The sequence below is a fragment of the Cololabis saira genome, chromosome 12 (assembly GCF_033807715.1).
Source record: "Cololabis saira isolate AMF1-May2022 chromosome 12, fColSai1.1, whole genome shotgun sequence".
NCBI lineage: Eukaryota > Metazoa > Chordata > Actinopteri > Beloniformes > Belonidae > Cololabis > Cololabis saira.
The window spans coordinates 36,618,990-36,636,723 of record NC_084598.1 but is presented as its reverse complement, the minus strand read 5'-3'; the positions used below and the strand labels follow the sequence as shown (position 1 = coordinate 36,636,723).

At 42.2% G+C, this 17,734-nt stretch overlaps 1 protein-coding gene across 1 annotated transcript in view; it reads right to left on the bottom strand.

Moving 5' to 3' along the window:
- The window catches only part of LOC133457451 (agrin-like), a 74,292-nt gene that overhangs the window by 37,354 nt on the left and 19,204 nt on the right, over positions 1-17,734 (bottom strand). The window contains exons 5-8 of the mRNA XM_061736761.1: positions 15,146-15,338; positions 7,939-8,154; positions 7,629-7,858; positions 2,205-2,339 (exon numbers count right to left, since the gene is read on the bottom strand). Of these exons, the coding sequence (XP_061592745.1) occupies positions 2,205-2,339; positions 7,629-7,858; positions 7,939-8,154; positions 15,146-15,338 (774 nt within the window). The remainder of the gene's footprint in view (positions 1-2,204; positions 2,340-7,628; positions 7,859-7,938; positions 8,155-15,145; positions 15,339-17,734) is intronic.

Sequence of the window (17,734 nt, the reverse complement as noted above, 5' to 3'; positions counted from 1 at the left end):
CAGTAAAAGCCATCAATGAAACCGGGAGGAGCAATAACAGCGAGCAGCTAAAATGACACATTCTGCCCGTTGGGGGGACTTTGCGGCTGCTGGGACGACGTCTCCCGGTCAATAAGTCCTGCAGACGGGGAAGCGATCCCTCTGAAGCTCCAGATGATTCACACCCCGACGGGCTGAAAGCACTGGACCCTCCAGAGACGTCTCTGGACTAAAAATGGAAACGGCGGCTTAGCTGAGCTCTCAAGATACGACTCCACTCACCTTTGGGCGCCCGCCGACCCGTCTTTTTTACTGCTCTGAGACGCCGGCCCGCCTGCTTGCTTATCTCCCAGCTCCTGCCTGGGACTGACACTGATGCCGCCATTAATCACGGCGGCAGGGGACGACTGACGCAATAAGTCATCTCATTGATCCCCGTGTTAAAAATAGCCTTCTGGAAAGAGAGACGCTCCCGCTGACACGCCATTGATTCTGGTTCCATCTCCATTTGTTTTAATCAGCCGCTAAACTGGGGCTGGAGGCCTCGGCGGAGGTTTTCCTAAATCCCCCAGTAGAAATATTTAATTTTTGTTTGTCCTTTTCCTTCTACATGCACGTTCGTCAATAAATATTTATATTTTGTTTACCTTATGTCCTAATTTTGGCCCGATCCTGCTCCTCCCTGTTTACTGACCAATAGTAGAGGAGTGCAGGACCAGGAAGGACCGCCCTCCTCATTTAATAATGAGGTAGAAATGCATAAGGTAAAGGAAAAGGAGGTGAAGAGGGAGAAATGGAATACAGTAATCCCTTGTTTTTCATGGGGGTTACGTTCAAAAAAGAACCCGTGATAAGTGAAATCCGCAAAGTAGCAACCTTTTTTTTTTTTCTTTTACAATTATTATACAAGGCTTCAGATTGCGGAGATCAGCACCGCCCAACCGCGACCCGATTAATTGGATTTGAACGGGAGAAAATGAAAAATGATTATGAAAAAAAATACAATAAGTACAGTAGGACAAATTATGACTTGCGGGTATTTCACTGCTCTTCTGACGCTGCTGCATCCTGACTCGCTCTGTAGCGTCTTTTTCTTCTAAAGCCCGCGGTGCAGGTGTGTTTTGTCGAGAGAAGAAAATAGTTATAGGTCGTTGTTGTCGCTCTTTTTTTTTTCTGGGCAAAAAGATTCTTATAAACCGACATTCCACCATGGATTATATCTGAGACTGTAATGAACGATTCATCAAAGGGTCCCGTTCTTGAGCTGCTGCTGAAGCTCATTGGCCGTTCTCAGCTTCGTTGCTAAGCGACCAACGTTATTGATACAGGAAGTGAAGAAGGGGGAGAATGTTTGGCCAATCAGAATGCAGAAAAAAATGCACAATGCAAATCCGTGAAGCAGCGAGACGTGAAAGGTGAACTGCGTTATAGCGAAGGATTAATGTATATAATTTTATATATCGCATTTATATTTCGCGTCTTTATCCGGCGCTGAACTCAGCTTCGCTCACGGTAAACCGTTTCGCGCGCACGGACTTTGGTGGATCCATAATACGTGCGTGTTTGGGCTTGTATAGTGAGTCTGTATTGGTTGTCGCTGAGTAATCTTTCGTGAAAATCTGATAAAAAGCACAAACAAGAGTGCAAATTCAAACCGACTAGTTTCCCGAGGGAATGACGTCACCTCCCTTTTCACATACACACATACATATGTATATATGTATCCGTATATCCGTGCAAAACAGGTGCAAAACATGGCCAGTCCTCCAATTGCCGCCAAAACTTAAAAACCAGCCGGGTCGTGAGCGGGTCTCCTTCCCGGCAGCGGCGCCGGTTCTTCCCTCTGAAACCAGACTGAGTTCAACACCTGTGGGTGGGGGGGTGAAGGGGGAGAAGGGGGAGAAGGGGGCGGGGGGAGGAGCAGCTACCGGCTAGCGTCTCCCGCTAACAGGCCCAGGCGATGCGGGCGAGAGGCCCGACGGGTCCAATCCTCTGCCTCGGTTCTGTAACATCAACCCCAAGGCTCACCCCCCCCCTCTGCTTTTGATCTCCCACTTCAATTCGGGACGGATGGGAATGCCGTGGAGTGGAAAGTAAAGGAGATAAAAAATATGCAAATTTCTGAAAAAAAGGCTCTGCTTGGATGAAGAAAGAGAGTAGATGTGGAGAAGCTTGAGCGCGGCGTCAGCGCGGCGTCAGCGCGGCGCCGTGTTCAGGCAGATTACCTCTCTCGCAGTGCTTGCCCTCGCGGCCCATGGGGCACTCGCACTTGTAGCCGCCCTCGGGCAGAGCCTGGCACTGGGAGCTCTCGTGGCACTTGCTGGGCACGCACGGGTCGTGGACGTCGGCGCACGTCGGACCTGGGGAAACAACGACAAGAGAAACTCAGCCACACATTCCAGCAGTTTCATCCGAGCCGGGCGGGAAGCAGCGGCGGCGAGGATTTCCTCTTTAATGGGGGTCACGTTTTAATAGGATTTGGAAACATTACACGTCCAGATTAAACCGGCGCGTTTCTGGGGGGAGATTAGCCGCAGCTGGCGGTGGCGGTTCTGCCCTCTGCCACGCCGCGTACCAGCGCTCCGCGCCCGTGCCGAGGATGAGGAGGCCGCGTTAACGAACCGCATCCACACCCAGCTCTCCGGGATTCTCCTTTTCCCTGACTCGCACTTTTTATCCTCCTCTCCTCCAGTTTCTTCCTCTCCACAGGTTTTTATTTTTCAGACTCCTCCAGCTGTCCCAACACGACCAACTACGGCTCTTGGAAACTTTTAAGTTGACATGATGATAAAATGACCTGCAGGCGACGATCCAAATTTCATAATCACCTTTTACTTTTGTGAAGTTTTAAAGTACATGCTTTCATTTATATATATATATATTCAGTACAGACTTTTGGTCTGTACTAAAGTTGCTTCCGTCAACGAAAATTATGACTAAATATCGTCGTCAACGAACCTTTATCACCTGAAGAAAAAACGAGAAGAGACGCAACGAAAATGCTGATCATGTGACGATTATGATAATTAAATATATAATGCAATATCGTGGAGGAATAAAAACTAAACTAAAATGTAGATTACAAAATAAAAACTCTAACGCTAACGCTAAAATGTGTCTTCATTTTCGTTGACCGACACGAGACGAATGTTATAACAAAGATCCTTAATAAACATTGCGGCAGTTTGAGGCCACAAAATCACAGGAAAAGATAAATATGCTGTAAACTCAAATCAGAGTCTTCTGTATCTGGAAGAATGTATTCTTGAGTCTATAAGGTAACAATAATATTATAATAAGATAACCTTGTTTGAATTGTAAAATGGGTTTGGCTAAATACAATCTTTGACTAAAATGAGACTAAAATTCTGACTAAAATGAGACTAAAATGTTCAGACTTTTAGTCGACTGAAACTTGACACGTCTAAAAGGAGAATGAACGTGACGAAAACTGATAAAAACTAAAATGATAGCTTGATCTAAAGCAGGGGTCGGCAACCCAAAATGTTGAAAGAGCCGTATTGGACCAAAAACACAAAAAACAAATATTTCTGGAGCCGCAAAAAAATTAAGTCTTGTATAAGCCTTAGAATGAAGGCGACACATGCTGCATGTTTCTATATTAGTTATAACTGGGGGAAGATTTTTTTTTTCATTATGCACTTCGAGAAAAAAGTCGAAATGTCGAGAAAAAAGTTGAAATGTTGAGAAAAAAAGTCAAAATTTCGAGATTAATGTTGAAGTACAATCTTGAGGAAAAAAGTCGAAATGTCGAAAAAAAGGCGAAATTTCAAGAAAAATTCGAACTGTGGAGATTAATGTTGAAGTATAATCTTGAGAAAAAAGTCGAAAAGTCGAGAAAAAAGTAGAAATGTCGAGAAAAAAGTCAAAATTTCGAGAAAAAAGTTTAAATGTCGAGATTAAAAAGGAAAGGAAAAAGGAAGAAAAAAAGGAAAAAAAAGAATAAAAAAGAAAAAGAAAAAAAGGGAAAAAAAAGAAGAAAAAAAAAAGGAAAAAAAAAGGTCAAACATTTTTGAAAAAGCTCCAGGGAGCCACTAGGACGGCGCTAAAGAGCCGCATGCGGTTGCCTAGGGTTGCCGACCCATGATCTAAAGACTAGACTAAAACTAAAACTGAAACAGGCTGATAAAAACAACACTAGTCTGTACTGTATATTTCTTCAGGAGCCTAAATAACTAAATCCAGCTCTTATTTGAAATGCAACGTACTTTTCTATTAACCCCAACAAAACTAATAGTTTTTACTGTTCAAAGCGTCAAATTAAACTCTGACAGGCTGGTTTCTGAGCTTTAGCATGAGAGGAGGAAGAGGAGGAGGAAGAGGATGAGGACGCCGGCCTCTCTCTCCAACTGTGTCAACATTTGAATCATTTCTGCGTCGGACACTGGGATTTGGCGGTTTGGTTTTACGGGAGAACATCCGGGGTTCTGCCGGGGCCTTGAGTTACGCTCCCAAATGAGGCTGTCAAAGCCGCTCGGGGATTTGTGAGGAAGACACGACGCCAGTGAGATAGCCAGAGATTTATAATCACATAATTTAAAAACTACCGAGAACTAAGTGGAAGTTTCAGAATGATGTATAACCCCCCACACTCCCCCCCACAAAGCTGGGAAGCTGCGTAAAAACTGTAAATAAAAACAGAAACCGAGGAGCGTCGTTTCCGCCTGATGTACGATCTCAGCAGCTAAAGGACCTGATTCCTCGCTGTATTTCTCCTTTCATGAGGCGTCAAGCGGCTCAGACGGATGAGGCCACTTCTGCGTGTCGTACCGCCGGGCCGGTCCTGCAGGAGGCAGCGCAGCGGCGTCTTGCTGAAATCTGCAAGGGCTTCCCCGAAAAAAGACTTTGCAACTTTACAATAATCTGAAATTGATTTGCAGATAATTAAAATAAAACTTATGTTTACGATCTTCCAGGCGTCTCTTTTCTGAACCTCTTTCTAGCCTTTTTAAAAAATTTTATCATTTTAACGTCTCAATTTAAAGGTGCCATTACGTTAAATTTGATCACCGTTTAATGTAATTTTTTATGATGCATTACATATTGTGTTTTATCTTTGTTTAGTGAAGCACTTTGGTTCTAAATGTGTAGTATAAATAGAGTTCACTCGACCTAAAAAGCCTTTAGTTGCTCTTTTCTCAACTTTTTTGAGACATTTTGCTGCTTTAAATTTAAAATGTGCTCATATTATTCATGATATGATTTGTTTCTATGTAATATTGAGGAAAAAAAAGTGTCATTTTGAGCAGCAAAGCATTGCATTATGTTTTATTTTTATATATTTTGAGTGTATTGACCTCTTCGGAGGTGAAATTGGGGAACTCATTTAGACTTACTCTCATTTAGACTTACTCTAATCAACAGCTCAGACGGATGAGGCCACTTTTGCATCCGGACTTGGTGATTTGCAGATGCAGATTCAGTTTCCTGTCAGGCCAACGTCCTCTTTCAGATAAACCTCGTTATGTTTAAGATCTTCCAGGCGTCTCCTTTCAGAACCTCTTTCCAGCTTTTTAAAACATTTATTTTATCTGTTTTATCATTTTAACATCTCAATTTAAGGGTGCTGTTACGTTAAATTTGATCACCATTTAATGTAATTTTTATGATGCATTATATTTTGTGCTTAATCCTTGTTTAGTGAAGCACTTTGGTTCTAAATGTGTTATATAGAGTTGACTCAACCTAAAAAGCCTTTAATTGCTCTTTTCTCAACTTTTTAGAGACATTTTGCTGCTTTAAATTTCAAAATTAGCTCATATTTTTCATGAAATGATTTGTTTCCGTCTAATATTGGGGAAAAACATGGTAATTTTGAGCAGCAAAGCATTGCAATATGTTTTTTTTGAATATATTTTGAGTGTATTGACCTCTTCAGAGGTGAAATTGGGGAACTCTTTTTGACTTACTCTCCTGCACATTTCCTGGTATGTGTACAGAAATAAAATGACCAACAACAAACTACCAAGCTGCACCGCAGCAGTGAGGAAACTGGAAACTGATGCATCAAGCAGCTCAGACGGATGAGGCCACTTCTGCATCCGAACTTGGTGAATTGCAGATTCAGTCTCCTGTCAGGCCAACGTCCTCTTTCAGATAAACCTCGTTACGGTTAAGATCATCCAGGCGTTTCATTTCAGAACCTCTTTCCAGCCTTTTCGTTAATTCTTTTTTATCATTTTAACGTCTCAATTTAAAAGGGGCCATCACGTTAAATTTGATCACCATTTAATGTAATTTTTATGATGCATTATATATTGTGTTTAATCTTTGAGTTGACTCGACCTAAAAAGCCTTTAACTTTTTGGAGACATTTTGCTGCTTTAAATTTAAAATTAGTTCAGATTTTACATGAAATGATTTGTTTCTGTCTAATATTGAGGAAAAAAAGGTATAATTCTGAACTGTAAAGCATTGCATTATGGGTTTTTTAAATATATTTTGAGTGTATTGACCTCTTGGGAGTCTTGATTGTGACTTACCCTCTTCACATTTCCTGGTATGTGTAAAGAAATTATCCCCGGTATGAATTCCCTCTAGGAATGGGTGATATTTTACCGTTCATGATAAACCGTCAAAAAGATTTCCCACGGTAAGAATTTGACATCTCGTGGTAAAAACAATAAATTCCCGTTGATGACGTTTTTGTGTAAAGCTGATTTATGGTTCTGTGTTAAATCCACGCACAACGTACGTGAAGGAAGGAAGGAAGGAAGGAAGGAAGGAAGGAAGGAAGGAAGGAAGGAAGGAAGGAAGGAAGGAAGGAAGGAAGGAAGGAAGGAAGGAAGGAAGGAAGGAAGGAAGGAAGGAAGGAAGGAAGGAAGGAAGGAAGGAAGGAAGGAAGGAAGGAAGAAATGAGCCTGAAAGAAAGAAAGTAAGAAAGAAAGAAATGAGCAAGAAAGAAAGAAAGAAAGAAAGAAAGAAATGAACAAGAAAGAAAGAAAGAAAGAAAGAAAGAAATGAGCAAGAAAGAAAGAAAGAAATGAGCCAGAAAGAAAGAAAGAAAGAAAGAAAGAAATGAGCCAGAAAGAAAGAAAGAAAGAAAGAAAGAAATGAGCAAGAAAGAAAGAAATGAGCAAGAAAGAAAGAAAGAAAGAAAGAAAGAAAGAAAGAAATTAGCCTGAAAGAAAGAAAGAAGGAAAGAAAGAAAAAAAGAAAGAAAGAAAGAAAGAACGAAAGAAAGAAATTAGCAAGAAAGAAGGAAAGAAAGAAAGAAAGAAAGAAATGAGAAAGAAAGAAAGAAAGAAAGAAAGAAATGAGCAAGAAAGAAAGAAATGAGCGAGAAAGAAAGAAAGAAAGAAAGAAAGAAAGAAAGAAAGAAAGAAAGAAAGAAAGAAAGAAAGAAAGAAAGAAAGAAAGAAAGAAAGAAATGTAATTGGTTTTTATTAATTCAATGTAATTGGTGTAGTTTAGTAGTATTTAGTATCTTTTAGAGCAGTGATTTGGGGGCTCCAAAGACTGAATGTGGTGATAGATTTATAGTTACAAAGGTGGAGTTGAATTGGTATTTTTTTTATCGTCATTTTTATCGTTATTGGGATAAATGCCAGAAATTATTGTGATACATTTTCTAGTCTATACCGCCCATCCCATCCAAATGTAAAACAACAAACGTTCCTCCGTCTTACCCCAGAATCCCCGGCTGCACCGGCAGTGGAACATCTCGGCCTCCTTGATCTGGCACTCTCCGGCGTTCTTGCAGGGGTTGGGCTGGCAGGGGTTGTTGCCGCACTCGCCCACGCCGCTGCCGAACAGGCTGTCGCCGCCCGTCTCCTGCAGGTTGAGCATGCGGTTGTTGACGTCCAGCAGGCGGATGCAGCCCACCAGGCCGGCGGCCACGCCGGTCCGATCCCGCACACTGAGGGGGAAGCGAGACGGAGATGATGCAGAGAACTCACGGCAGCGCGGCTGCGAGACGTTAACGGACGAGAGTCTTACTCCTGCTTCAGCTCCTCCGTCACGCCCCCGATGAACAGGTTGGTGTCCAGGTTGAGGCCGTCGGTGCCGCGCGGCGTCTCGCCCTGGATGTGCGGCTCGTTGTCCACGCTGAGCATGGCGGTGCGGCGGTTACGCGTCACCACCAGCTGGTGCCAGTGGCCCAGGCTGATCTGCACGTTGCTGAGCACCGTCCCCGTTCCTGATCCCGTGTTGAACCTGGAGGGAGATCGAACACAAAACACATGAGACGCCGGCTCGGCCAGAGAGTGTTGTTTCTGGCAACCTGTTTCAATTTTAGGACTGGGGATCGATTCAAATGTCAAGAATGGATTTGATTCTGATTCTTAAGATTCAGAATCGATTATCAAGACTTGATTCGATTCGGATATTGATTTGGGTTAGTGTTATTAAAACTGTTTTTTGAGCTGTTGCATGAATTATATGACTGTAGTTATGCAACATATGAATACTAGTATTATATTGAGATTCAACAGCAAGTATTGCAGCTAATGATGCTGTAAGGACCAATCAGCTCCCAGAATGCTGATAGAACTGCTTTCAGAAACATCGTTGGGCAGAATTATCAAACAGATCCAGGGCAGCAAACGTATGAAATTGGTTTTATTTTTTCCCACATTCCGTTTAAATTTTTTTCCATTTTCGGTCTATTTCGTTTTTTAAATTTTTGAGAATTTGGTTTTTAGCATTTTATGCAAATGTAACCCCAAAACAGTATATAAAGTAATTAAATATAGACAATTTATGCAATTATAACTGAAAACTTTAATGTTTTCATACTTTTAAACATATTTAAAAGCAAAAACATTGCACAAGTTATTCTCGTGTCCAACAAAACATTCCTTTTTTGGGCATAAACAAAAAAAATACCAAAAGTTGTAATGTAATGATGAAAAAAAAAAAAAAGATCTTTAGACTTACAAATTGATTTTTAGGAATTAATATGAGAATCGATTTAGAATCGGAAAATCTATTTTTTCAACACAGGCCTATTCAATTTTAGTTTTAGTCTAGTCTTTGGGTCAAGCTATCATTTTAGTTTGTATTAGTTTTAGTCACGTTCATTCTCCTTTTAGTCGTGTCAAGTTTCAGTCGACTAAAAGTCTGAACATTTTAGTCTCATTTTAGTCAAAGATTGTATTTAGCCAAACCCATTTTACAATTCAAACAAGGTTCTTATTATTATATTATTCTTACATTATAGACTCAAGAATACATTCATTCCAGATACAGAAGACTCTAATTTGAGTTTACAACATATTTATTTTTCCGCATTTCTCCCCATCTTTTTCTTTGTCGACGACACATTGGGTTTTCTTTTCCACGTCTATGTAGGAAAGTGTATCCAAAGATGGTTCTTCTTCTTCTTCTCCCTCCCAGAGCAGATCCCAGCGTTTCTCTATGTAACTTTGTTTTTAATTAACGTGAACCTAGAGCTCTGCGTTAACGGCATCAGCCTCTAACTCTGCAGCTGCATCTTCTGGATCTGATTCCCCGCTGCAGCGACTGGGATTGAGGACTAACGTCACCCAGAACTAAACCAGAGAAACTACTGGAAACATGGACATTAAACCAGAGAAACTACTGAAAACATGGACATTAAGGATCTTTGGTAGAACATTTCATCTCGTTTCGGTCAACGAAAATGGAGACACATTTTCGCAGAGCTTTTATTTTGTATCTACATTTTGGTCTGGTTTTTATTCCTCTACGATATTGCATTATATATTTAATTATCGTTATCGTCACATGAGCAGCATTTTCATTGCGTCTCGTCTCGTTTTCCTCAGGTGATAAAAGTTCATTGATGACGATATTTAGTCACAATTTTCATTGACAAAAGCAACTTTTCAGCCAGAACACAATAAAAACACGAGCGCGGGGTTAATAATGTGCTTTCTAACAGAGACGGAGAATACAATAACACTGACGGCGCCGTGTGACTGGAATAAAACAGCTACCTTTCACACCCTCGTTTTTATTCAACCTTTTATCTAATGAGGTTTCTTGCTGGGGAAAGAAAAGAGAAAAGGAGAGAAAGAAGCCACATCATCACAGAAGAGGGCTGTTGTGTTCCTGCGCCCACACATACGGCGGTATTAGCACAACCTGAGAGCAATTATCTGCCACAAATAATTAGCTCCTCTCCCCACGTGGTGGATTTGCGGAGCTGTGGGCGGTAATCTCACAGCTGTATTCCTGCCGTCCGGGCAGAGCTCTCTTTGAACGTACAAGTGACTAATGATCTCCCTAAGTTTGCTATTGATTTCCGTCTCTATAGAAAACTCCCAACCTTGGTCGGAGTTGCCAGAAAAAACCGGAGGAACCTCGGAGGGGTCGGGGGGGGGGTGATATCCAAAAGACTTGGTAAGCAGGCGGCGCTGGAAATAACGGGCCCGAATCCGCCGCGGTGCAGAATTTGCAATTAATCTATTCACGTCTCTGCTGAAGATGCTATCTCTCTCAAATTATTCCTATTCACACTATTCGTGGCGGGAGAAGAGAAGAATACATATTATTATCACCACTGCTATAATACATCATGTTTCTGCAAGTTTCTGGAAGGAAAATTGGTCAATTTCAAGGGATTGGTTTAAACATGCGGCTGCTGATAATGAAATGTATTCATGCTTCTCTCCTGCGACGCTCCAGCGGCATTAATGCCGTTAGTGCCGTTATTGGAAACTTCTAAATGGTTTCAATTCATTCTTTACCCAGCTGAAAATGTGTTTTGTCATTAAAAAATTCAAGTACCTCGAGTAGTAACATCATTTTTACCAGGCGAGCGCTGGTTAAAGGTAGGGTAAGCCATTTCTGAATGAGGTCAAACGACAAAAATATCGACAAAACATGGAGATTCCTCCCTCAATTGTTGTTGTTTGAGGGATTTAACGCCAATTCTACAGTTTCCTAGCTTCTGCCATGGTGCGTAATAAATGACGTGGGGTACTGATTAGGGATGGGAATCGAGAACCTGGGGCCGGATTCACAAAACATTAAGACATTTTTTTTTCTTAAGTGTCATTTTTTTCTTTTCTAAGTATTTTCTCAACTTTCTTCTTAAGTTTCTTCTTAAGAAAAAACTTAAGAATAAATGGTATTCTTGAAATAAAAGTTCTCAAATTTGTTCTTGACTTTTTTCTTAACTTTAAGACAACCTTGACCCGTCTTAAAATTTCTTCTGTGAAAAAGGTAAAAAACTCTAATATCACCTTTTTCAACACATTTTAGACAAGTTTAGACTAGTAGGTCATAGTTTGGGGATATACTTTGTAATTAATTACACAAAGAGCCTGTTAACTGTTTGTTAGCATGTTAGTTAGCGTGGTAGTTAATTATTATTAATTTTCCCCAATAGTATTTTTTTTCGCACATTAATCTCATCCACCATAACCTTGAAAAGTTCCTGCATCTCTTTTTCTCCTTCTCCATGTTTAGTGAGTGACTGACGGTTAAGAAACAAACTACCTGTATAAATGTTGTTTGTTGGCGCGTGCAAAGCAATGACATATTTTAAGAAGTTCTGAAGTAAGAAAAATAAGAAATTCGTAAGAAATGACAGTTCTTAAGACAGTTCTTAAGAAAATATTGAGGAATTGCACTTAAGAACTTTCTTACGAACTTCTTCATTTTAGATCTTAAGACATTTCTTAAGATCGTTCTTAAGAACATATTGGTGAATCTGACCCCAGTTCTTGTTGAGAACCGGTTCCCAGTGTTTCAATTCCTTGGAATCGTTTGCCTTTTTTTGAAAACGATTCCCTTATCGATTCCAGTCGGCGCGAATGACGTCACCACACATTTGCGCCCAGCAGGAAAACACGGCGACAAAGCAGCATAAACGCTTGAAAGTTTGGTTACATTTTAGCAAAAACGATGACAACATGACGACTTGCAATACTTGCATAAAGGAGAATTTTAATTTCTATTAGAGAACAATATTTATTTTATTATTATTATTTTGTATTTTATATTTATTTTCAAAACAAATCATTTTTTCTGGGGACCCCCTGGTTCACATGGAGGAGCACAAGGCTGGGGCGTCTTAATACCTCACTTGTATTTTTTTGTCCAAAGATACAAAACAAAGTTGATGCTAATCGACCTGTTTGTTCTCCTTTTTTCTAAATGAGAATCAATAAAGAATTGAATCGTTAAACAGAATTGAAAATGGAATCGGAATTGGAAAAATCTTATCAATTCCCATCCCTAGTCCTGATTCTCTGGTGGAAAAGCAAAGTGGTTCTTGGTAGAACCTGATTGGAACTGGCAGCAGCACTAGTAGCAGTTGAAAAGCCCTTTCTGGGGCTGAAACGTGTCCTGACCTTGGCAGGTCGTTCAGAGGAATGTGTCTACCGGGTCCTGATTGGATTAGGCAGGAGGGGATGTACCGTAGTTTCCGGACTATAAGTAGCGTTTTTGTTTCATAGTTTGGCCGGGGGTGCGACTTATACTCTGGAGTGATTTATGTGTGAAATTATTAACCCTTGTACTGTCTTTGGGTCAAAATGACCTAATTCTCCTATCCTTTCCTCCTGCTCTCTCCTTCCTTCTTCCCTTCCTCTTTTCTCCCTTCCTACCTTCTTTCCTTCTTTTCTCTCCTTCCTTCCTTCCTTCCTTCCTTCCTTCCTTCCTTCCTTCCTTCCTTCCTTCCTTCCTTCCTTCCTTCCTTCCTTCCTTCCTTCCTTCCTTCCTTCCTTCCTTCCTTCCTCCTGCTCTCACCTTCCTTCTTCCCTTCCTCTTTTTTCCCTTCCTTCCTCCCTTCCTTCTTTTTTCCCGTCCTTCCTGCCTTCTTTCCTTCTTTTCTCCCTTCCTCCCTTCCTTCCTTCCTTCCTTCCTTCCTTCCTTCCTTTTTTTTCCATTCCTTCCTTCTTTCCTCCTGCTCTCTCCTTCCTTCTTCCCTTCCTCTTTTTTCCCTTCCTCCCTCCCTCCCTCCCTCCCTCCCTTCCTTCCTTCCTTCCTTCCTTCCTTCCTTCCTTCCTTCCTTCCTTCCTTCCTTCCTTCCTTCCTTCCTTCCTTCCTTCCTTCCTTCCTTCCTTCCTTCTTTTCTCGCTTGCTTCCTTCTTTCCTCCCTTCTTCCCTTCCTCCGTCCTTGACCCGGAGACAGCACAAGGGTGAACACATTATTACCGGTGTATCATTTCATATGTTATTTTCACACTAAACTGCAAGAGGGCGAACTGCAACTGCGGATGAGTCTGACGTAAGCGACGTGGAAGAGGAAGCTCCGCGTCTTCTACCTCCGGAGTTACCGGAGTTGTTTAAAAGTGACACCGAGGATGAAGATTTCATTGGATTTTAGTTATTTGGAGAAACACGGATGGTTTGGTAAACTTCTTAGCTTGTTATTTATGCTCTAGTTATCTGAATAACTCTTAATATGTTGTGTTAACATACCAGGCTCGTTCTCAGTTGTGTCATGTAACGTAAGCAAACCCGTACAATTATTCAGACTGTTGTTGCCTCTATTTTATTTCTATTTTAAATTACCTTTCAAGATGGCATGTCTGTTCTTGCTGTTGGATTTTATAAAATAAATTTCCCCCAAAAATGTGACTTATACTCCAGTGCGACTTATATATGTCTTTTTCCTCCTGCATTTTATGACTGGTGCGACTTATAGTCCGGAAAATATGGTAATCCAGCAGGAACTGTCATCTATTGGAGTTTGGGAAATAGGGAAACCAGGTGGTGTGGAGTTATATTTTGCAAAGTCAGTGGATCCTGCCAGGTCCATCCCTGTAAATGGATGATGAAGGGATGAAACGGGACAAATCCAGCTTCCTAGGTTTAGGTTTGATGGAAACCCACCTTATGACACAATGAGACACCTGAGAGCATCAGCAAGTATTTCAGTGCAAATGTGTTCACCACCTGTAAATGTGGAGACCATCTTTCTCAATACAAACTTTCAAGACTTCAATCTCCAAATTGTCCAGAAGTCCTTGATATTTTCAATTTCAATTCTCACTATTTACATTGCTTCCCCTCCCGATTACACTTAGGCCCCGTTTACAATCTCTACAATCATGGAATTGATTAACTGGTCTCTCAGCACAATTGACCAAATTTTTGCAACCAGAAGACAGGGGGTAAGGGAGCCCTCTTGCCCCGATGGGACATTTTTTTCTGGATATACAATGGATTCCTACAAATATTGCAAGCCTTTGTGTCTCAAAATTCTGTCTGTCGAGGATGTTGAAGATACCTTCATAATTGGAATTATGATAGCAGGATTTCTCCTGATCACCCTCCTGATCGGAGGGGGGGGATTCCTGGTGTATCGACAAACGCGTAAGACGTCGACAGCTGTTTTGGCTCTTTCAGAGCTGGCGGACGTGGCTGAAGGATTAAGCAAGGCAACCAATGCTCAGACTCTAACGTTGGGGGAGCAGGGCCGCGAGCTGGATGCGATTCTCGAACAGAATCGCAGGCTAGCGGCGGTGTTTGAGCTCATTGGCAAGATTGATAACACCCTGGAGAAGTTGGAAGCTCGGCTTGGCGGGAAGTGATCACAAATTCGTCTGATTGGAGTCGCCATTGATGAACCAGAGACTGAAGGCAGATGGAAAATTACTGGGCTGCCTGTTTTTCAATATAATTGTTGATTCTATAATCTTCCCTTGACAGAGTGGTCTCAGGCCGATCGCTCTTGGTCACAATCTTCCTGGTGGAATGTAAACAAGATGACTCTGCCCCCACTAATCCCTCCCCCTCTCCCACGAACACCTGCGGATCCCTGTCTCAGAACTGTACGAGCCTCCTGATAACATCAAGGACATTTGGCTGAGAGCAGCTCTGGGCGAAGGTTCATGGACTTATCGCGTCAGACACTTACTGAAAAACACACACACTTCCCTCAACTTCAACGCCTTCCTTGGCTCCTCTCTCTTATCAGCCCCCCCCCCCCCCCCAACAGTCTCCGGATTTCGAGCGCCACGACGGCGATCACTTGTATGTACTTGGCTAGCATGACTTTATGCTTTTCGTTACACTGCCCCCTGTAGGTTTGGCTGATCATAGCACCTTGACAGCGTATTTATGCAGGTTCGTGTAAATGATGGTATTTTTCAAAACGTAGAGGGGGAAATGTCAGTTTTTGTAAATACCCGACTACGTGTAAATGACCAAATCAGACGGATCGATAGCCGACAAAGCGGCCGCTCCTCTCGTTCGCGCCGCCGCTCACCTGAGCTCCACCTTGCCGTTGACGAGCGCCAGAGAGATGAAGTCCTTCTTCTGCATCTGGCCGTTGAAGAGCAGCAGGCCGGTCGTCTCTGACGCTCTGAACTCCATGGCGATGCGGACAGTATGGTACGCCGTCATCGTGCGGAAGGCCAGGTAGGACTGTCCTCCGAACGACGGGATGAAGTACTTGATCACTGCGGAGAGGGAGGATGGGTTGGAGTTAGATGACACAAGCCAAATCTGTCACTCTGATTTGCTTCGTGCCGTTTGAACAGAAACGTAACGAGCCTAATCAAGCGTCGGTGATGAGTCACTGCCTGTCGACGGAGAAAGAGAATAAATAAACCCGTCAGTGGGTTTATTTTGGTAACGCTGTTTTCCTGAAATGCTTGTTTGAGTCTATTAAAAGCAGAAGGTCAACTGGAGTGATACGATTGTGTTTATCCCGTCACCTGCGTCCCGTTCCTCTCCTCCCCACTCATCTCTCTATCCGTCCATCTCTCTGAGAAGAAGTGCAGCTGATGAAACTGTGTGTGTGTGTGTGTGTGTGTGTGTGTGTGTGTGTGTGTGTGTATGACTTCAGTTAGCCACTGTAAGTAAAGAGTGATTTTCACCAGCTAATCCCCATCAAGGCAATTAGTGTCAATTATCTAAAGATGCAGCTGCGTGAGGCCGCCCCCCCCCCACCCCGAAATCCCAAAGTAGGGCAAGTGGGGAAATAACAGAGAGAGAACTTGTGTTTCTCAAGAAGTTGTACTTGATTTATGATTTCTCGGCAGAGCTGATTGGGTTCGGCGCTACCTTTGGTGAACGGCTCAGTGGCTGCACATTTCTGAAATGCTGAAACTGTCTGAATCGCTTGAGATGAGTTTGAAGTGGAGCCAACGGGGAGCGCGGCAGGCTCGCTTCTACCTCGCCGCTTTGTTCTTGAGCGGACAAAAAAAAAAAAAAAAAGAGGATGGGGGGGAGAGAGAAAAAAGAAAAGAGGGACCATAAACCTGACATCCCGTCATGTGCTGCGACTGCTGCTAACTCGTTGAGCTTTACGTCAGCCAATAAATCCGCGTCTGCGACCACTTAACGCCTCATTTACATAATCCGGCGGCGAGCCGAGAGTCATTACTCCCGCTGCATTTAGGGGTGTCACCTTGCGCTCAGTTTAATTAGACACGAACACAACAGGACGCGTGGATCTATAATGAATACGTCTTTTAATAAAAGACCTGTTTTGGACCAAATTAAGTTATAAAACACGTTTAAAGCAGTTAATAAGACACTTGTACGACGAGTGAAGCGGTTAAAACCTTTTAGTCGCAGTTAAATGTTTATAAATAAATACTTTAACTAGATTCTTGCAAGAGTGGGAAAATGCTGATGCAGCTAGCACGTCTTTTAACGAGCTTAGACTTTACAAATGATCCACATTCAGCTGGTTTGCTGCATGAATTTTCAAGAACGACATGATCTGATCCTAATACACATATAGACCCATTAAAAATCACGATGCTCCTCATTGGGATGACGTTCTGGCGCCACAAACGTCTCGCCGGGAGCATTTAGGGACAGGAGTTGATGGGATTTCATAAATACTCATCGATGCTGCTCAGCCGTCTGATTCTTTATCGATCCCCTCATCAGTTCTGGGCCGAGGGTCAATGAGGAAAACAAGAACAGCTACACAGGTTTGTTTTTTTGTCTCAACACAACTGCTTTACTGCCTTTAAATTGACAAAACCATCACGCCCCACAGGTCAGTGAAGCACAACGCACCTCTGCAGGTCACAGCCGAGCCTTCGCTTCCTCCACAACTGGAGAGCAGCTGCTCATAACTGTGAATTTGTCCAGGCTGCCTGTAAAATGAGTTGCATATAACGGTCTTCAAACCTCCAGCTGGTCTTTTTAATCTCATTGAGGATTCTGTGGATGCCCACTCCTAGGAAGAGTAACCACAGTAACCGCCTCTGCTTTTACACAGTTTATCTGACGGAGGACTGACGGATGCCGAAACACTCGGAGACGACTTTGGTCACCCTTTCCATTCTTGTACTTTTTGACCGCATGTTTTTAGAGACGTCCTGCTTTGTTGTCAGTGGTTCACATGCACAGATGCTACGTAGAATAATCAAAACCAAACGTCTTTTATCAGATAAAGTAGCTCTAAACCCAACATCCAAGCTACATCACATCCAAAACTGTCTGGAGCCCTTTAGGGCAGGGGTGTCAAATGTGAGGCCCGCGGGCCGCATGTGGCCGGAGAGAGATTTTCATGCGGCCAACGCAAAAAACCGAAATGTTAATTTACTAAAAAGGAAGGCATAAATAATTGCCATGAATCGCAGCATATCCGATAATATATTTCTTCTACAAATCCATAGTTATTCCACAAAGAGAGCAGTTTTTGACATTTTTTTAGTTTTCTAGAATGCATTTGCCAATTTTATTTCTTTGTAGACGGTTGTTTATTTTTATTAACAGACTACTATTATATATTTTTGCAGGAAAAATATCACTGCTAAAAAAGATGATAGAAGATATTTATTATTTATTTAGAGAATTTCAGTTTTGAATACGAGGAAAGTGACAAAGTAAA